This window comes from Neomonachus schauinslandi, chromosome 10, assembly GCF_002201575.2.
Source record: "Neomonachus schauinslandi chromosome 10, ASM220157v2, whole genome shotgun sequence".
In the NCBI taxonomy this organism is placed as follows: domain Eukaryota; kingdom Metazoa; phylum Chordata; class Mammalia; order Carnivora; family Phocidae; genus Neomonachus; species Neomonachus schauinslandi.
Window position 1 is genome coordinate 122,944,643 of NC_058412.1, and position 20,749 is coordinate 122,965,391.

Genomic DNA, 20,749 nt, shown 5'->3' on the forward strand with positions numbered 1-20,749 from the left:
CTGTCCCCATAGAGTAACTAAAGCTTCCTGATGGAATGCAGGTGGAATGGCTTAGTCAAAAGAAAGTTGGGGTGGGGTGGGGGTCGCCTGGGTGGCTCAGTGGGTTGGGAATCCGACTCTGATGTCCTCTCAGGTCATGATCTCAGGGTTGTGGGACAGAGCCCTGTGTTGGGCTCCACACTGAGCGTGGAGCCTGCTTAGGATTCTCTCTCACTCCTCTGCCCCTCCCCGCCTCTCTCTCTTAAAAAAAAAAGTGGGCCAGGAATATCCCTTGGTGATATGAGAGCCAGTGTCAAGGAAGGCCTTGGTCTCGAATTCTCAAGTGGAGCAGTCAGTCCCAGGTCGTAAGGCCGGTTCCAGAGCGGGTACTGGATTTGGGCTATCTTGAGAAAAAGACTCCTTTCAGGAGGCAAGGGGCACAAGCTTTGAAACTGGGTGTCGGGCTCAGGATTCTCCTCGTCTGTGAGACGCCCAGAATGCACCGGCTCCCCTCTGCGCCGTCCCGATTTTACTGAGAAGGGAAATGGACCCAGAGGCCCAGAAGGCAATGACCTTCGGGACTGGAACAAGTCTCGGGCCGTCCCTGACCCGCGTCCCCGCAGCCCGACCCGCGGCGGGGTTGAGGGCGCGCCCCGCCTCCGGAGGCGGGGTCCCAGAGGCCCCACCTGGGGCTCCTGGAGCGCTGAGGGGTCCCAGGTGGGGCGCGGGGCGGGGCGGGGGCTAAAGGGAGGGGCGGCCGCTCGAGACGAGAGCCCCGCCGCGGCGTCTCGGCGAGCACCATGAACGCCAGCGGCCCGGGCTACCCGCTCGCCTCGCTCTACGTGGGCGACCTGCACCCCGACGTGACCGAGGCCATGCTGTACGAGAAGTTCTCGCCCGCCGGCCCCATCCTGTCCATCCGCGTGTGCCGCGACGTGGCCACCCGCCGCTCGCTGGGCTACGCCTACGTCAACTTCCAGCAGCCCGCCGACGGTGAGCCCGGGGGAGGGGGGACGGAAGCACGGACACCCGGACGCCCGGGCCGACCGACAGCAGCTCGGGGCCTGCGCTGGCATCTCTGGCTCGTTTTGCAGCCAGGGAAACTGAGGCCCAGAGGGCGTTGGAAGGGGCCCTCGCCCTGAGACGGGAACGGGCAATTAGTGTGCGCCTACTGTGTGTTTTACTGGTGCTCCGTCTTGCGGAGCAAGAGTAAAATATTAGGCTGAGTGAAAACAGCCAACCAAGGGCTTTGGGGTCGGGCCGACCTCGGATTAGCAAGGCGGCAGCTGTGTGACTTTGAGCAATTACTCAGCCATTCTGAGTTTCAGTTGCCTGTCTGAAAAATGGGGAGCGTACCTGCCTTTATAGAGTGGTTGGGAGGATGAGAAAGTCAAAGCACCTGGTGAGGATGCAGGTGATGAGTGGGGAAGCCAGGAGAGCCATGGCTTGGGCTCGCGCCTTTCCCAGCTGCGAGATCTGAGTTTGCACCAGATCTGGTCTCCACTCCAGGCCCCAAAACCGGTTTCTCAGAGCTGATAGGATTGATTAGAGTTTCTTGGGTGGTTATGGCCACACTCTCTGTGACAGTGGAGAGGATAAAGAGTAAGAGCACCGGGTTTTCCTAAAGCTCTGCCGCCAGGGTGTGAACTTGAGCAAGAGTTCACGAAACTCCACACCTCTCCGTCTGTGAAAAGGGGCTAAGGCTTATTCCCCAATAGCACAGAAGGAGTGAGCTGTGTCAGTGAAGTATTTCCAGTATCCTCTGGTGCATGGTAAAACACCCTGGGTGGGTGGGAAGGTTTCCCAAACGAGGGTTTGCTGGGGTGGTTCTGCCTGTTTCCCAGCAGGTGACTGAGCTGGATTCCAGAGAGCCTTCTCCTTTGCTCTGCTTTACCCACCACTGCTTCTAACCTCTTCCTCCAAGCCCTGCACGCTCTGACCTTTCTGCCAGACTTCACAGATGAGATAAATGGAGCTCCAGGGAAGAGAAAGGATTTGCCTCTTAGCTGGGAGGGAACAGGCTCTAGCAGTGGCAGGAGGATGGGCGTAGCCTGCTGTTTTCAGACACATTACCATTTACCAAACTCCTATTTTGTGCCAGGCACAAAGTGTGAGGCATCTTGTGTATCTTATTTAATTTTCAACCTGTCCGACCCCCTGGAGGAAGATAGTATTATCCCCCTTTGTTGGATGTGGAAAGGGGGTAATTGTCTCCTCATCCCCACTTCACAGGTGAAGAAAGCAGCTCAGAGAGGTGTTCTCCCCCAGAGCCCTACATTGGGATTGAGTCTCAACTCTGCTCCTCGGTACCTCTGAGCTCTGATTTCCCCTTACTGCTGCCACTCTTCGTCTTATGGGCTCTCCTTTATGTTTTCATCTACTTGGTGTGCTTTCGAAAACCACAGTAGACCTTGCTCCGCCACTGACCCTCCCCCTTTCCCAGCCTCTGTTTTCCCTCTGCGAAGTGGGGATAGGAATCCATGCTCACGCGGCTCTTGCGAGGAGCTGAATGGGACCCCAATGGGAAGGTGGGAGGAGCGTACCGCACATTAATTCTTTCTGCATATCTCCCCTGAGGCTCCAGGTTCTTCTCAAGTGAGACCCAGGCAGTGATTTTTTTTTTTTTCCCCCCTCTTTTGCTTCCAATGAAGCACCTCAGGGCTCAGGGAAAGAAATACCCTTACTTGCTCCTTTTTCTTCTCCTCCCCATCCCCCCACCCCGGTCCAGCGGAGCGGGCACTGGACACAATGAACTTTGAAGTGATCAAAGGCCAGGCCGTCCGCATCATGTGGTCCCAGCGAGACCCAGGACTCCGCAGGTCGGGTGTGGGCAACATCTTCATCAAGAACCTGGAGGACTCCATTGACAACAAGGCCTTATATGACACCTTCTCCACCTTTGGGAACATCCTCTCTTGCAAGGTGGGTGTGTGTCCTTGCGGGGGAGGGTCTTTGTTAAATACCCATGTGGCAGAAGGATCCCAAGCAGCACCCCGCTTCACACCTTGCTGAGCTGTCAACAACAAGGCTTGCTTTCGCTTATAATTCTGCAGTTGGCAATCTGGGCTGTGTTCAGCTGGGCACTTCTGCTCTCAGCTGGCTCCTTCATATGCCCGCTGCAAGCTGACTGGCTCTGCTTCTAGAGGTGGCTGGCTGTCAGCTGGAGCACCTCGGCTCTCTCTCTACGGTCTTTCCTCCCCCAGTGGGCCAGCCCAGGCTAGTCTCATGACAAGGGCAGCGTCCCAGGAGACTGGAAGCTCACCAGGCTTCTTGAGATGTAAGCTCAGAACGGGCCCGCCGTTCTTTCCACTGCATTCTGTTGGCCAAAGCAAGTCGCAAGACCAGTCCAAATTCAGAGAGAGAGAGGACAGTAGACACGACAAGATAAAGGGCATGGATACCGGAAGGCTGCTAATTAAGGCCATCAGGGCGGTCAGGCCTCGAGGCTTCCTCTGGGCCACTGAGGATTGGTCAGAAAGCTGGATGTGACCTGGGCGAGTCTCTGAGGCCTAACGAGGACCCACTGTGGTGGTGGGCCAGGTTAGATGCAAGGTGCACGGTGTGGGGCCTACCCTGGGGGCTCTCAGACTGGTTGGAGGCGGTGAGACTTTTAGGAAAAGCCGGAAACTGGGCTCTGCGGGAGAAGCCTAGTGAGCCGTGTAGTCAGAGGCTCAGGATAGAAACCAGTTCCACGGGGCTGCCCTGGAAAGGTTTCTGTAGCGGGGTGGGAAGAGCACTAAACCCGTGGAGTCCGGCCAGCTGCTGAGAAGTCAGCACAACACAGTCGGTCAGATCTTGGACTTTGGTGCTGACTGTCTGGGGTTCAAATTCCGCCTCTTCCACTTCCTGGCACTGTGACCTTGGACCAGCTGAGTAACCTCTCCATGCCTCGGCTTCCTCTAAAAGTTAGGGGCCGTGGTAGAACCTACCTCATAGGCTTGTTGTGCATGTGTTTTAAGTCTGGTAATCTTCACGACATTGAAAGGACACCCAGCACCCTGTTCACCATCTAAGTGGTAGCTATCATAATCAAAAACTTTGGTGGCTAATGACCTTGGACTAGTCCTTCATTTCCATTTTCCCCCATCAGGCAGTGGGGGCTCAGAGGTTAAGAATTGCCTGGAGGGGCTCTTATAGCAAATAGGACAAGATAAGCATGTGATCCCCTTAGCAGGTGCTTGGCCCAGAGTGGGGCCCCAGTCAACATGATTAAATCTGGGTGGAAGAGCTCGGGCTGGAGTGGAACGTGGAGGGACTCTGTGTGGGGCACACAGTAAGCGCTCAGATAGTAGTTATTTGTTACCTTTGCCATTCTTCTGTACCTGAACCCTCTGTGGGGGGCCCCCCCCAACCCCCTCCTTCTCCCCTGTGGCCCAGGTGGTGTGTGATGATCACGGTTCCCGAGGCTTCGGCTTTGTCCACTTTGAGACCCATGAGGCTGCACAGCAGGCCATTGCCACCATGAACGGGATGCTGCTGAATGACCGTAAAGTGTGAGTGGTGGGACGTGGGGGGGCCAAAGGCTACCCGTCACCACCTCTTGGGCACAGGACACTGAGCCTCAGCCAGAACTCTCCTGGCGGTGTGACCTCAGAACAGTTCAGTCCCTCGGGAGCTCCCTTTCCCCAGGGAAGAAGGGGGCTGCTGATATTCCTTAGAGGATTGCTCCGAGTCGTAAGTGAGGGGCTTTTGAAATTCCAGCAGGAACAGCTAATGGCCAGATCACCGCTGGATTCAGGGCTGTTTTCCAGCCTTCTCGGCATGACTGTGAATTTTTTTCTTAAGCCTCTTGTGTTGTTTCATGGGGGTAACCCTCGCGTGGCCCGTGTCTGGTTCTCTCACCACTGCTTCCCTAGTGCATCCAGTACTTGTTACATGAATAAGCAAATGCCTGTGATCAGAGTTTCATCCCCAGTTTTTATTTTGTATTTTTTTTAAAAGATTTTATTTATTTCAGCGAGCGAGAGAGAGCAAGCATGCATGAGCAGGGGGAGGGGCAGAGGGAGAAGCAGACTCCCCGCTGAGCAGGGAACCTGATGCAGGGCTCGATCCCAGGACCCTGGGATCATGACCTGAGCCAAAGTCAGACACTTAACCGACTGAGCCACCCAGGCGCCCCTGTAGTTTTTTTGTTTTTTTTTTTTAAGTAATCTCTACACCCAACGTGGGGCTTGAACTTATAGCCCTGAGACCAAGAGTCGCATGCTCCACTGACTGAGCCAGCCAGGTGCCCTTCATCCCGTTTTATAGGAATGAACGCTGAGGCTCAGAGAGGTTAAGTAACTTGCGCAGGGTCACACCGCTAGGCAACTGCAGCGTGAGGATTCAGGCCCTCATCTGTATGACTCTCAAGTTCATGCTTGCTCTTCTCTCCTGCACACTCAGCTGCCTGGTGTATGGTAGGAGTTCCCTGTGCCTTTGCCCCAAGAACGAACTCTTCCTAACCTTATGCTAGAGCATAGAATCTTGGCTGTTGGAAGTGGTCCGGCCTTGACTATAGTCCATCTAAAGAGTATTGCCCTGCCCAGCCTCCCGATTCGGGATACAGGGGCCTTGGGGGCTGGCAGCAATTGATGCCAGTGACCCAGGGTTGCCGGGTGGGATGGGGGTGGCGGAGGGCTGGCGGCTGCCTACCCCGTCAGTGTGTCCACAGCTTCGTCGGCCACTTCAAGTCCCGACGAGAGCGGGAAGCAGAGCTGGGAGCTCGGGCCATGGAGTTTACTAACATTTATGTGAAGAACCTCCATGTGGACGTGGACGAGCAGGGCCTGCAGGACCTCTTCTCCCAGTTTGGTGGGTGTGTTCCCCAAGGGAATCAGATCACTTTGTCCTCTATCCCCAGGTTGGGCTAGGAGGAGGGGCAGCCTTTCTGGGGGCTTCCTGAGGAGTCAGCAGGGGGCAGCACTAAGTAGTCTCAAGCCCGCAGGGGGTGGGGGCGGGTTGGGGGGGAAGGGAGGGGAACACCCTGGGGCTTCCCAAACTCCCCTTTGAGCCAGGTTGGCCCTTCCCAGGGAAGATGCTGAGTGTGAAGGTGATGAGGGACGACAGTGGCCACTCCCGAGGCTTCGGCTTTGTCAACTTTGAGAAGCATGAGGAAGCCCAGAAGGTAGGAGCCTCCCCATGGCTCTGTTTCATGGAGGAGGCACCAAGCCAGCACTAGGAAGAAAGGAGATCAGGCTCAGGGGGCTCCAGCTGCCAGGGAGGAGAAGAAAGTCCCTCCCCAGCCTGGGCCCACACCAGTCAGGGCCCTTCCTGCCTGTGCCAAAGGCAGAAGGTTGTAGCCTCCTTTGGGTGCTTCCAAACCCTAAGGCCGACTGCTTTTCATAGATTCTTGCCCACATGGGAGGTGGAAGGGCCTCTGAGATAGCCACTGCCCTCTTCTTGAATTGATGGTGGGACTGAGGCTGGGGAGGGGAAGTGCTATGTGATTCCTAGCTCCCAGGTCTTTGCAAATGCTGTTTCTCAAAATGTTTCCCTTCTCTTGCTCCTTAGATTAGTGCTGTCCAATAGAAATATAATGGGAGCCACATTATTTTCCAGCAGCCACATTAAAAAGGGTAGAAAAAAAAAAGAAAAACAACAAACTGATTTTAATAATGTCTCATTCAACTTAACATATTGAAATTAACACTCCAGTGTATATTCAATAAAAAAATTGAGATATTTTACATTCCCCTTTTTTTGTATTAATTCTTTGAAATCTGGTACTCCCAGCATGTGAACTCAGACTAGCCATAGTTCCAGTGCTCAGTAGCTCCACGTGGCTAGTGATCACCATATTGGACAGTGTGGCTTTAGACAACTTAGCGCTTACCCTGTGGGTTTCCCCTTATACTTTCCCTCTGAGAAGCCTCTTCTAACCTCATGCTTCTGGCGAGTTACCCCTTCTGCCTCTCTCCATCAGTAACACAGATCTCCATGTATAGAACTGAGGGTAGAGACTGGGTCTCATTTCACAGCTAAATCTCTGGTGTTGCACCTGCCACAATAGATACCAGATACCTATTGGCTGAACAAGTGAATGGAACGAGGTCACATCGTGACAGAGCTGGAGTAATGTTTTCCTATTTGGCTTTCCACTCTAAAGCTCTTTCCCAGGCTGCTGCCCCATTAAGACCGTTGGACATGGGGGATCTCAGCTCATTGTGGATTCTGGCTAGAGAGATCTGACCCGGTGCCACCTTGATGGCAGCCACGTCTCCCTGAGCACTTAGCAGGGGCCAGGCACTGTGCTAAGGGCTGCATACACTCTCCTCTCTGTTCCACCAGCGTGGGCTCGGCCGTTTTCACCAAGTGCTCCAAGGGTGTAGCTGGTAAGAGGCAACACTGGGATTAGAACCCGCTCTTTCTGACATCGAAGCTTTGTTCTTAAGTGCAAATGGCCCCTTTCAAAGGTGACCTCTTGCGTGTCCTTGGACAAATCCCACCCTCTCTCTAGGCTTTGGTTTTCTCAACTGTAAAATGACAAGTTGAATAGGTGGCTGAAGCTTCAGGGATCCATAGATGCCAAGGTCTTAGAGACTTTGGCAATGACTTTTATTTATTTTCTGTAAGCGTACATTTTTTTTTTACAGTGTTATATTAGTTTCAGGTGTACAATATAGTGATTCCATACAATTCCAAACAATTCCATACACACCGTGATGTTTATAGCCACATTCTCTACAATAGCCAAATTATGGAATCAGCCCAAGTGTCCATCAGTTGACAGATGGATAAAGAAGATGTGGGCTGTGTGTGTGTGTGTGTGTGTGTGTATGTATGTATGTATATACTTATACACACACGCTCAGTGGAATATTACCTATAAAAAATGAACTCTTGTTAAATAGGTGATGGGGATTGGGGAGTGCACTTGTAATGAGCACTGGCTACTGTATGAAAGTGTTGAATCACCATATTGTACACCTAAAACTAATATTATACTGTGTTAATGAACCTATTTCACCCATCCCTCACCCTCCTCCCCTCTGCTAACCATCAGTTCTCTATAGTGAAGAGTCTGTTTCTTGGTTTGCCTCCCTCTTTTTTTTTCCCCTTCCTCATTTGTTTTGTTTCTTAAATTCCACATGAGTGAAATCATATGATATTTATCTTTTTCTGACTATTTTGCTTAGCATCATACTCTCTAGCTTCATCCATGTCCTTGAAATGGCAAGCTTTCATTCTTTTTTATGGCTGAATAATAATCCAAAACTGTAGTCATCAAGACAGCATGGTACTGGCACAAAAATAGACACACAGATCAATGGAACAGAATAGAAAACCCAGGTAACGACCTTTTAAGACTGAGGTGGAACTAACTTTATTGGGGCCCGAGAGTATGTTTACATGGATTTGCATGTTTGGGGGGGGATGCTAAAGTCACTATTATGTGAAAGTATTTTTTTATTTTTTTAAAGATTTTATTTATTCATGAGAGGGAGAGAGAGGTAGAGGGAGAAGCAGGCTCCCCTAGGAGCAAGGAGCCCCATGCGGGACTCGATTCCAGGACCCCAGAATCATGAACTGAGCTGAAGGCAGACGCTTAACACCCAGGCTCCCCGTGAAAATATTTTTTTTAAAGTGAGTGAGAGGGAGAGAGAGAGCACAAGTGGGGATCAGGGGCAGAGGGAGAAGCAGAACCCCCTGCTGAGCAGGGAGCCTGATGTGGGGCTTGATCCCAGGTTCTGGGATCATGACCTGAGCTGAAGGCAGACGCTTAACCACTTAACCGACTGAGCCACCCAGGCCCCTATGTGAAAATATTTACTAACTAGCTGACCACTTAAAAAGTCAGTTCCCTTTTGTTCAGGCCCCACTTTGGGCATAGAGCTTACTTTAAAAAGTCCCCTTTCAAACATTTCTCCTCACTAATGCTAGTGTCTAATCCTAACCATTGAGCTGGTACACACACGAGTCTACCTTTTGCTGATTTTTTGCAGATGAGTCCGTGTAAATTCAGTTCAGGATAAATGCATTAGGAGAAGTTGCATGTCTTGAAGAAGAGAAAGCCACTGACAATTTAGGACATGGCAGTCTCAGGTGTAGATACAGTTAAGAACCTAAATGTTAAATATGGGAAATTTGCTTATTTCAATTTCACTTTTTAAAGTACAGCTCCAATCAAATTTTTTATTTTTATTTTATTTTTTAAAGATTTTATATGCCAGAGAGAGAGGGGACAAGCAGGGGGAACAGCGGGCAGAGGGAGAAGCAGGCTCCCTGCTGAGCAAGGAGCCTGACGAGGGACTGGATCCCAGGACCCTGGGATCATGACCTGAGCCAAAGGCAGACGCTTAACTGACTGAGCCACCCAGGCGTCTCCACATTTTTTATATCTGTGGTTTACTCTGAAATTTTGTCCCATGTTTTCAAAAAGTGGATTCACTTTAAATGGCCTTTATCCTGGTTCTAATTATTCTCAGCCAGCGAGGCTGGCCTAGCTTGCAGGTGGCTCCCTTCAGGACCAGACACTGGGACTGGAGACCAGGGCCCCGGGGGAGGGGTGGGGGGGGTGGTTACCAAGGACTCTCTCCCCTCCCCTGGCCAGGCTGTGGTGGACATGAATGGGAAGGAGGTGAGCGGGCGGCTGCTGTACGTGGGCCGGGCCCAGAAGCGTGTGGAACGGCAGAATGAGCTGAAGCGCAGGTTCGAGCAGATGAAGCAGGACCGGCTGACCCGTTACCAGGTGACAGCCCCCTGCTAAGTGAGCGTGTCCGTGTGTGGAGGGCCCTGAATGGGAAGCCTTCCTCCAGCAATCCCACGTCTGGGAACTTGGCTTTGGAGGGGGGGGCGATGGCTGTAGCTTCCAGGGGATGGGCATGCTGAGTGATTGGGGGGCATGGGTGCCATGCAAGACTGGAAACAGGAGGCTGGGTGGCCAGGGCTTCCAGGCCCCTCCATGGCCTGTGTTGGCCTCTGACACAAGGCTACCTGGGGCTTGGAGGGGAAGGGACACACTGAGCAATAACCTTTCTTTCTAGGGTGTGAACCTGTACGTTAAGAACCTAGATGACTGCATTGATGATGAGAAGCTGAGAAGAGAGTTCTCTCCCTATGGAGTGATTACTAGTGCTAAGGTGAGGACTGGGGGCACCTACAGGGGATAGAGAGCCTGCCTGTCCTGTCCTGCTGCCTGCACACCCCTCCCTCCCTCGTGGCTTCCAAGGGGTTGGTGCTGAGCTACTCCTTTTAGGGTTTGGGGGGCTATGTCTGACCCCCATTGGAGCTTGATGTCCATCTGCAGCCTTGTCTGCTCTGGAGGGGCAGAGGGTGGAAGTCCAGTCCCAGTCACACAGCTGGACTTATTGGGGCTCCCTATAACCTTGGTTCATTCAAAAAGCATTTATTGAGTGCCTACTGTATGCCAGATTCTAGAAATTCATGTCTCAGAATTTCCGCTGACATTCTCAGAATTGTCTTCTGGACCTCAGTTTCCCCATTTGGAAAATGAGAGGGTTGGGCTGCTTCATTCGTCATTCATTCTTCCCCATTTACTGAGCACTTGCCACGTGCCCAGCCCACTTAGCACCTGACACGTGATGATTGGCTGTTCTACTTTTTAGCCCATGTCTTCTGAACTTCATCTGTACGATGAGAGTGTCGGGCTCATTGGATGTTTCTCAGCCCTGGCTTATTAACCCCTCCCCCCGAGGAGCTCTTACAGACACCTGAGTTAGACAAATGGAAGATTTCAGAGTAGGGCCTGGGCATTTTATTTCAAAGCTCCTCAGATGATTTTCATATAACCCAGTGTTCATTCATTCCATACTTAAGCACCTCCTGTCTTACCAGGCCCTCTGGGAAGCCTATAGTAACGAGTTAGATGTGGTTCTTGCCCTTGACTAGCTTATAATCAAGTGAGGAAGTCAGATGCATCACTAACTCAAATCCATTATAAGGTGTTTGTGGGGTGATTGGGGGTATTGGAGGCAGAGCTGTGGTAGGTCAGGGGAACAGGAAGGAGGGCTTCCTGCAAGAAGTGGCAGTGGCAGAAGCATTTGGCTTGACTGTGAGGAGGTAGGGAGCTGCAGGGAGGAATGAAGAACTTTCCAAAGATATCAGTGTGAGTGATGGGGCTGGAGACCAGAATATGTGATGTGATGGTTGGGTTCTTGGGAAGTGGTCTAGAAGTTCTTTTGCCTTTTGAATCCAATTGCATTGTTTAAATTTTTAAATCTTTTTTAAAGATTTTATTTATTTGTCTGAGAGAACACAAACAGGGGGAGCGGCAGGCAGAGGGAGAAGCAGGCTCCCCGCTGAGCAGGGAGCCCAATGTAGGACTCGATCCCAGGACCCTGGGATCACAACCTGAGCCAAAGGCAGACGCTTAACCGACTGAGCCACCCAGGCATCCCTGTTGAATCCAATTTTAAATGTCCTTCAGGAAGCCTGGTGTTTAGGGCAGAGGTTCTAACAATTTTTGAGTTAAGGATCTTTGAAAAAATGACAGAGCTATGGGACATATAAATAAGCATCAGTAAATTTGCTTAAACGTTATGAAAAAGCTATGGGCCCTCTTTCCCAGCAAATATATACCTTGTGTAGTATTGTGGTTGAAAACTGGGATGTTAAAGTTAATTAGAACTAGGTGTAAATCCCAGTCCTACATTAACTACTGTAGAATCTGAGGGAAGTGACTTTGCCTTTTGGAGTCTGTTTACCCATCTGTGAAATGGGAGCAACATTACCTACCTCTCGAGGTATCCTGAGCACTAAGGAGCCTGCATGCAGAGCACCTGCCCACAACAAGTAGTGAAATGATGATCTGATTATTCACACGTAGTGTCTAATTTCTGGAGATTCACCGACCTCCTTGAGAACTCCTTGAGGGAAGGGAATTGTAAAAATCTGGGTTGCTCAGAGTTGCAGCACTATCTTGTTAATTGACCAATTAGGTTATAAAGTGGGGATTTTATGTAAGTTTATGATTTTGATTGTATATAAAATACAGTGAGAATGAAAAGGAGTTAAGGCATATAAAGTGCTAAAAGTACTATCATGTTTATAGTAAGCTGCATAAATGTATTTTGTCGTTATTTACTACCTAACAGAAGTTCTTATTTACTTGTTAAGACAATACTTTTGTGCCAAGAAAATCTGGGTTATGAAAGCCTATGGATCCCTTCTGAGAATATTTTTCAATGCATAAAAGAAAGTTCAGAGGAGGGGCACCCGGATGGCTCAGTCGGTTAAGCGTCTGCCTTCGGCTCAGGTCATGATCCCAGGGTCCTGGGATAGAGCCTGACATCGGGCTCCCTGCTTAGCGGGGAGCCTGCTTCTCCCTCTCCCTCTGCCTACAGCTCCCCCTGCTTATGCTCTCTCTGTCTCTGTCAAATAAATAAATAAAATCTTTAAAAAACAGAGGATTACAAAAAAACAATTATATTGAAACACAACTATCAAAATATGGAGGTGACAGGAGTAGGTGCTTCCTTATTGTATCCAGCTATAAGATCTAGGGAGGTAGCATTAGCATAGATGATATTTTGAGGGCAGCAGTGATTAACATGATATGAAAATATTTTCTTTCTCTTCCTGACAAAATCCCAAGCACAGCCAAGACTCCCCTATTTTTGTTGTCCATATTCACAATAGAAGGGAACACTAATGTGAAAACAAAGAGGCCATTTTTTTCCCCATCCAAGTTCACAGACCTCCTGACTTCTATCCACTGGCCTCCCTGAGGGGGATCTGTGAACCCTCAGGCCCAGGCCCCAATGTGAATGGGTAGCAAAGTGCAGTTTGAACACCAATTATGTAGAACATGGGCTCTAATAGAGCAGATTTAAAAAGTATGTCGGTTCAAGTCCAAATGTGTGAGCCAGGCCAGTGTCTTGATCCCAAAAAAGATTACGAACCATACATGCAATGTGGATTGGATCCTGGAAGAGAAAAATATTAGAAAAACTAGTGAAAGCTGAATGAGACCTGCGGTTCAGTTAATAATAGCATTGTGGCTGATAATTAATAGTATCGTCCCAATGTTAATATACACATGTACCCTGTTCACATTGGAATAAGCTGGCTGAAAGATAGCCACTCTGTACTATTTTTGCAACTTTTCTGTACATCTAAAGTTATTCCAAAATTTAAACGTTATTAACAAAGCTAAGAACCTCTTCCCAGACTCCTAACGAACTTGGCTCAGTGCCTTGGAGAGGCAGTGGACATTTACCAGAACACTGCATTGGGTTTGAATCCTGGCTGATGGGTGTCCACAGGCTGGGTGACCCTAGAGAAGTCGCTCTTTTTTTTTTTTTTTAATTGTAGTAAGGACTGTTATTTCTACCACAAAGAAAATAGAATAAGTCACCAAAAATATAAATTTAAATCATTTTATATTCCATGCAAATCTAATTGGACTTTCTAGGAAACTTACTTTTTTTTTTTTTTTTAAGATTTTATTTATTCATTTGAGACACAGAGAGAGAGAGAGAGCATGAGCAGGGAGAGAGGCAGAGGGAGAGGGAGAAGCAGGCTCCCCGCTGAGCCAGGAGCCCGATGTGGGACTCGATCCCAGGACCCCGGGATCATGACCTGAGCCTAAGGCAGACGCCCAACCATCTGAGCCACCCAGGCGCCTAGGAAACTTACTCTTAAGAACACTGTATTCTTTCCCTAATTCCCAAATAAACCAAAAGAATTGTATGGGTAGTTTAAAAAAACCAAAGAGGAGTCGAAATGCAGATTTTCATCACAGGGACCTCAAATGGAGTGTTTAAGATTGTGGCTCTAGGAAAAGAACCCTGCCCTGTTCTTAGATTTTAAGCAATCCTAAACCATCCTTTTCCTTTATGATAGCCCATGTGATGAAGGTAGATTCTGTTTAAACCAGCTTTCCATCACAGCTTAGGAAAATCATTTCAGAAAGAAAATACAAAAATCCTGAAATGCAGCGGTTCCCACGGACTCTGGGGAGTGTCCTATTAAACAGCAAGCAGCCCCCAGTTAGCAAGTGGCCTGATCTCCACCAAGTCACTCTTGAGCCCCACTTCTGTCGCCTGTGAAGTGGGAGTGGCGCCCCCATCAGGTGCCCCCCATCAGGTGGCAGTACACGTGACATGAGAAGGCACATCCAGTATCTGGCATGCAGTGGGCCTCAGTCAATGTCGGGGGGACGGTTTCTCTGGGCCTGCTCAGTGCCGGGCTGGGACCTGGGGTGGGGAGGAGGGGAGCACAGCCCCCAGGAGTCTTCCTTCCCCACCCCCAGCAGCCCTTGTCTTGTCTTGCTTTTAGGTGATGACAGAGGGTGGCCACAGCAAGGGGTTTGGCTTTGTGTGTTTTTCCTCTCCAGAAGAGGCGACCAAGGCCGTGACCGAGATGAACGGGCGCATCGTGGGCACCAAGCCACTGTACGTGGCACTGGCCCAGCGCAAAGAGGAGCGGAAGGCCATCCTGACCAACCAGTACATGCAGCGTCTGTCCACGGTGCGGGCGCTGGGCGGCCCCCTCTTGGGCTCCTTCCAGCAGCCCGCCGGCTACTTCCTGCCCGCCGTGCCCCAGGTGATGACCCGCCCGCGCCCCTTCCCTGACAGCCAGGTAGAGCAGGACGCCAGCTTCCCAGGTAGATGTGGGCTCTCCGCGTGTTTCTGCTGGAAACTCAGCAGGCAGGCCGTTTTAACCCCGTCCGTAAGAGGCAGGTAGGCGTGTTGCTGTCAAACAGCCCTTCCCACCCAGGGAGAGATTTGTGTTCTGCGCAGAGACCCTGTCTGGTCAAATAAGTTTGAGAAACAATGCATTAAATAAAAGGGACCTAGCTTTCTATGCTGCACGACACTCGCCTATGCACATTACTCTCCCCTAACGTGTTGGTGTGCATTTGCGCCTCCCCACCCAGCAGAGAGTGTGTAGCATTTCCCCGGCTTAGCCGGTCCTGACTGTGGGCCGCCCGCCAGCCTCCCTGCTGGAGGCCCGTGTTCCGAAGGGAGCCCACGGGCCTTAGAGGAAGCGGAAAGGTGTTGGCCATGAGCAGCTACTGGGATGGGCATACCGGCTCCTTTTAGCGGTAGCTTCAGCTGGCACAGGTCCGAGTAGGTGTGACCATCTCGTGCTGCTCTCTGGGCTACCTGCTCTGATCAGGGTCAAGGATTGAACCTAAGCCCTTTCCCCGGAGGGCTCAGGGCTCACGGACAGCCTGAGCTGAGCAGCAGGGGCCTCATCCCAGCTCGTGGGGCCTCACTAACCAGTCCCTGGAGGGGGCAGTGGCGTTCCCTCGGGGGTGTCCAGGAGGGGATGCGGTTTCTCACCTGCTGCAGGCCCCTGACTACCCGTCTTCTCCCTCACAGCCTCCAGCCCAGGCCGCGTACTATGCCTCCGGCCCCCCCATGCAGCCCACCCCCAGGTGGACGGCCCAGCCTCCGAGACTGTCCTGTGAGTGACTCAGCCCCTGGTACCCTCAGCCTGGCCCACGGGGGTGGGCCCTGCAGGGCAGTGTGGAAGCCGGGGCTAAGGACACCGGCTTTGGGGGCAAGCCTGGCTCTGCTAGTCCCCTGGGTGTTCATTCGGTGGGTAACTTCACCTCTGGTTTCCTCTTCTGAACGAGGTGTGCACGAGGCACCACGCAGTGCCCAACTTGTAAAAGACTCGCGGGTGTAGCCATTCTCTTCAGTTAGCGCCCAAGACTGGTCTGTGACCGTCACAATGAACTCCTGGGGCTGTGCTGCTGATGGATGGCCCCTCCCTAGGAGGGGAGCTCACCCTGACTTGACAGTGTCTTGGGGGCCCCGTGGGTGCAATCATGATGCCTGTGCCTCCTGGGCTCTGGGTAGAAACAAGTTGGCTTTGTAATTGTAGATTTCCACACACTCCCCTTCCCCGGAGTCCGGGTCTGCCTGACTCGGTGAATTCACTCATCTTTTTTGCTGAGAACGTTCTGGTTCCCCCTTCCCATTCCCTTCCTCACCCTGGAACCTTCAGGGTGCAGTGGGCCACTCGGATTGTCCTGCCCCACCAACTTTTCTGTCCATGTTCTCTGTGCCACAAGCCACCTATCCTCCAGCTGCCTCAGTGGTCCGGCCACCAGCCATGTTGCGGCGCCCCCCGGCCCAGGTCAGCAGTGTCAGGCAGGCCTCTACCCAGGTGCCACCCCCGCTGCCCCACACCCAAAGAGTGGGTGAGTGTGGGCAGGGCCAAGACGAATGGGGGTGTGAGGAGGGCGGGGCAAGGGCTTGGTGCTGGGTCGGCACAGGTGGGGAGTCAGGACTGGCTTCCACGGTGACCTCGTCATGGGCCCTCTTGGAGAGCAGCGCCGACTGGAGGCCGTGTGGCATAGGAGTTCTCGTGGGCCCCGGAGTCCCCCAGACCCAGCTCCTGGGGCCAGCTCACTCTGTGGCCTTGCTAACCATCTGATCACCTCATCTTTAAAAGAGGGATGAAAATAGCACTCTGGTTTGGTCCCGCAGGTGAACGAGCTCACACGTGCCAGGGCTTAGCCTCAGATCGGACCTTAGCGAGGACGCAGGAGCCGTGTGCACGTCTATGTGCCGGCCTCCTGGCTCGCGCTGGGCTGCTACGTGGACGCTCATCTTGAGGCTTTGTGGCTTTTGATCGCTGTCAGGCTGTAACAGCCCCGTTATTTCTTACAGCCAACATCGGCACCCAGACCACAGGAGCCAGTGGGGTGGGATATTCTACACCAAGCGGGCCTCTCCTGACGCACAAATATCCCTCAGCACCACACAACCCTGGGGTAAGGCTGGCCTGACTGCCCTCTTAGTCTGGGCTCCGGGACGCTTGGCTCAGAACCTCGGCTAAGGCATTGGAGGCATTGGCCCTCTCTAGGCCTTGTTTTTTGTTTTTGTCTTTTTTCTTTTCTTTTCTTGAATTGGGAAGTTTCATTTACTAATGTGTGCAATCAAGAAACAATCCCCCTTACTAACAGAAGGAGGGAAAGGGCCAAGATCACATTTGGTTTATTAATTATGATTTGCTCTGCCTGGGTTATTAGAAAAATTAATCTGGGTTTCTTTAGTATTCAGCGTTGAGCAGCAAGGAAAGAGCTTCTAGAAATACGCTGAATATTTGAAAGGTTGTGATTAAAAAAGCTATGTATTTATCTCCCTGCCCCCTGCCCAAGTCCCAAACTCGGCATTATCCTATCCTGTGTAGAATTTCAATGCGTATACTTCAAACTCTTTCTTGCAAAAAGAACAGATGTCCTCTTTAAACAGCAAAATGTGCTGGAAGTTCCCGTAATGTGGAAGGGTCAGGAGTATGCTGGGGACATGGCCATAAAGCTACGTGATAAAAAGTACGTTTTGGCACAAAGTGAATAGTAACGCTTTCCTACGGCAGCATTCAGGCGGGGGCCGTTCTAGGTTCCTGGCACCGGGGAAGGCATCTGAGTTGGAGTGTCTAGCCCACTGTGCCCTTGTTAGGGACATTGTCCGTACTTTGCCCCCTGCCCCGCTCTCCAGAGCTTCCCTGGAGGCCTGTGCCCCGCTGACAGGGTAAGTGTGGCGAGGCCCTGCCTGTCCGTGGGGTTGAGGGACGTGTCCCCCTCCTGTCCTGTGTACAGATGCAGGAGCCCGCTGTGCGCATCCCGGGACAGGAGCCCCTGACGGCGTCCATGCTGGCCGCGGCACCGCTGCCCGAGCAAAAGCAGATGATCGGTGAGTGGCTGCAGCCGGAAGCGGGGGCTGAGAGGGGGCCAGCCTGGTGAGGGGAGACCTTGGGTGGAGGTCAGACGTGTGGACGAGGTCCAGCATTGCTGCGGACCGACCTGCTGGGTGACCTTGCTGGGGTCGCCTCTGCTCTCTCGGCCTCCCTCCCTCTCTTAAAACACTGGTCAGAGCAGATGGTCCCGAGATTTCTTCAGCTCTGCTGTTCCAGGCCCCTGACAGGCTGGAGAGAGCCCAGCTGTGGGCAGACTGGGGGCCAGGAGCCAGGGTATGGTCTTGGGTTTCTGCCGGTGGGCGTCGCAGCTCCTCACCTCTCCTGAAGGGGAAGAGGCTGTCCCCACATGTCATCCAGCTCCCAGGGGCCACTGCAGGGAGGCGGGAGATAAGTGTGCATGGGGCAAACACACGTTCCCTGCTGGGCTTTGAGTTCCTTGTGCAGTTCGTCCCCAGTCCAGTGTCTACGGCAGGCCCTGCCAAAGGATGCCACTCACTGTCGAATGAATGACAGGCTTGCTACTGGGTGGCAGGTTCTTCCGTCCGTGGCCACCAAGATGTCCAGAGCCGCTCTGAGGGCCCCCTTTGCCACCACCCTGTTGTTTCCTCAGCTCACTTGGGGTCTTGCCACTTCCCACTGCTCAAAGGAAATTCTACATGGGCTTCATGGAGGCAGGAGGCTGTTAGCCGTTCCCTGTAAACCTCTTCACTTTACTCGTGGGAAAACCTCTCCCACCCCAGCACCCCAGCCCCCCAGCCTGGCCAGACCCTCCCCACATGGCCGAGAGGGGCTGGCTACCAGTGCTAGGCCCTGTCACTAGAAGTGCCTGATGGTGGAAGGTGAATTTATCTTGTATATGTGGCTCCCCCCGCCCCCTCAGAAGTCCAGTTCGGCATTAGCATATCTTGTCTAGAATTCCAGTGTGTATTTGGGAACTATTTCTTTTAAGATGAGCAAGAGTAGTCTTTAAACCCCAAGTCTGTGTCCGACCCTGTGTAGGTAACTTCACCTAGAATATCAAATTTGATTCTTCAAATTAGCCTCTGAAGCAGGGTTTGCTCTGCGTACTTTATGGTTGGGAAAGAGGCTCCCAGTGGAGCTCAGGGACACAGCCTGGAAGGAGCAGTTCTGGGACGAGCCCCCAGATGCCTCACTGCTCCATTCCACGGTACCCACCACCCTGCCCCCCCGCCGCCCCTGGGCTGCTGGGGTATCAGCCAGGTGTTCTATACAGGTGAGCGTCTGTACCCCCTAATCTACGATACCCACACCCAGCTGGCGGGCAAGATCACGGGCATGCTGCTGGAGATCGACAACTCGGAGCTGCTGCTCATGCTGGAGTCCCCAGAGTCCCTCAATGCCAAGGTGGTCTGGGTGCCAGGGTGCCCTGCGAGAGCTCATGACAAAGACCTCTCCCAGAAGGGCTCCCAGGCTGTGGCTGGGACGGTTTCCCTTTTCCCTAATGCCAGCTAGCACTTGCTGAATCTTTGAGTGGGGGGGGGGAGGGGGGGGGGGGTACTATCCCAGCCCTTCCAGATTATTCTCTGCAGCAGCTCCCCGTGCAAGGTTTTGGTACAAGGAGCTGTGTTGTGACGGAGTATAGGGTTAAGATTGTCCCAGCTGTCCAGCAGTGGACACCTGTCTGGAGCAGGTGACTGGGTTTCCGTCAGGGGCACTTGGGGGCAGCAGTGCCATGGAGGGAGGGGACTTCGAGTACCCAGCACGCTTAGGCACTCCTCTCCTAGGGCCCCGCCGGGCAGCGGCACCAACCCCCCCCCCCCCCGCCGTGTCCCACAGGTGGAAGAGGCTTTGGCGGTGCTGCAGGCACACCAGGCCACAGAGCTGACGACGGGGAACGTGCTCTGAAACCAGGTGGGCGGCTCGGGGTGGGGCCGGGGGGACAGACGGACACGGAAGCCGCGGAGCCCAAGGGAAGCTGGGAAAAACTAGTCAGGGACTGACTTTCAGAAACTGTGTGGCTGCCTTTCTCTGAGGCACCAAGGAGTTTGGGGGAAGCTGTAAGGATCAAAGGAAAAGGACAGACGGTAGGATTAGGAGGAGTGTCGACCACCGTGCAGAGTGCGGTGTCCTCTTACCAGCTACCCTGCCTGGCCTCACTGGGGACGGGCCGGGCTCCCCTGCGCGTTGGCCGGCTTCACACTCCTTGCCGGAAGGCCTGCCTTGGCCCACTACCTTCTTAGTTGAAGGCCGCGAGTCTGCTCTATGTCAGAAACATCTATTCCTACCCTTTCATCCCCAGAAAACGGAATCCTCACTCCCTTGGCTGACAAGAGAATGGCGTTTCCTGCTCTTGGCTCTCCGTCCCTGGGAACCGTAACTTATTTCCCCACAGGGCCGTATCTGTACTTGAGCTCTGGTTGTGGAACGAAGGCTAGTCACCCCGCCAGCCTATCACCTTTGCTTTGTGCATTAAAAGTGCTGCAAACTCTCTCTTGTCTCCCAGGAGGCCTTCTTGTGTCTGAGGGAGGTGGGGCAGAGCAAAGGGTGGGGGTTTGACTGGGCTGGGAAATTGCCTGGAAGGAGCAGAAACCCAGAGAGTGCAGTAGGTGTGTGCACGTGAGCAGATCCGCACCCAGCAGGGCTCCTCACACAGCACTGAGAGAACTAAAGCTACGGGTGCCCGTGTCTGACGCACATGGAGCTTTCTGGGCGCCTGGCTTGAGTGCCCTGCAGCGCAGGTATACACCCCAGAAGCACCAACTGCTTCTGGGCTCTGGCTGACTGAGGGACTGTGTAACGTAATTCTAGAAGAAACCACACAGAATCGCTTTCGGATACCTTCCCAAGTCATGATTTTACCTTCTATGTGTTCATGAGCAAATCAAGATGCTTGCCTTCCAGACCTTGAGAAGAAAACGTCAATTGTGAATGGATGTCACCACTAAGCCTGCCTCCCATCAGTTAAAGAGTCTTGCCTGAGAGGTGACAATAAAAGGGGTACAGCTCCCCACTCTGGTCCCTTGGCCACGCACATGGGTCTCTCTGTGAACCCTAAAATCTGCTTAGCTCAGAGGTCTGTGGACTCATCCTTCAGAGGTCAGAAGCTGTGCTACCAGCTGAATGGTGCTCAGCACTCCTGTGACAGGAAGCAGAGGGACAATGAAATCCCTCTGCTGTGTCTTAGAGTCCTCAAACTGCTCGCTGCTCCATT

At 52.6% G+C, this 20,749-nt stretch overlaps 1 protein-coding gene across 1 annotated transcript; it reads left to right on the forward strand.

Moving 5' to 3' along the window:
- Nucleotides 1-779: 779 nt before the first annotated feature.
- PABPC1L (poly(A) binding protein cytoplasmic 1 like) lies at nt 780-19,443 on the forward strand. The gene is made up of 14 exons (XM_021689294.2): nt 780-972; nt 2,708-2,901; nt 4,357-4,472; nt 5,633-5,772; nt 5,991-6,085; nt 9,512-9,649; nt 9,945-10,040; nt 14,200-14,466; nt 15,249-15,333; nt 15,947-16,075; nt 16,548-16,651; nt 17,480-17,573; nt 18,812-18,942; nt 19,375-19,443. The coding sequence occupies exons 1-14, from the start codon at nt 780-782 to the stop codon at nt 19,441-19,443; spliced, it is 1,851 nt and encodes a 616-aa protein (XP_021544969.2).
- Nucleotides 19,444-20,749: the final 1,306 nt, after the last annotated feature.

Coding starts and splice junctions, on each gene's coding strand:
- PABPC1L (XM_021689294.2), top strand. CDS start 780: ATGAACGCCAGCGGCCCGGGCTACCCGCTCGCCTCGCTCTACGTGGGC. Junction 6,086..9,511: donor AGCATGAGGAAGCCCAGAAG/GTAGGAGCCTCC, acceptor TCCCCTGGCCAG/GCTGTGGTGGACATGAATGG. Junction 18,943..19,374: donor CAGAGTCCCTCAATGCCAAG/GTGGTCTGGGTG, acceptor CGTGTCCCACAG/GTGGAAGAGGCTTTGGCGGT.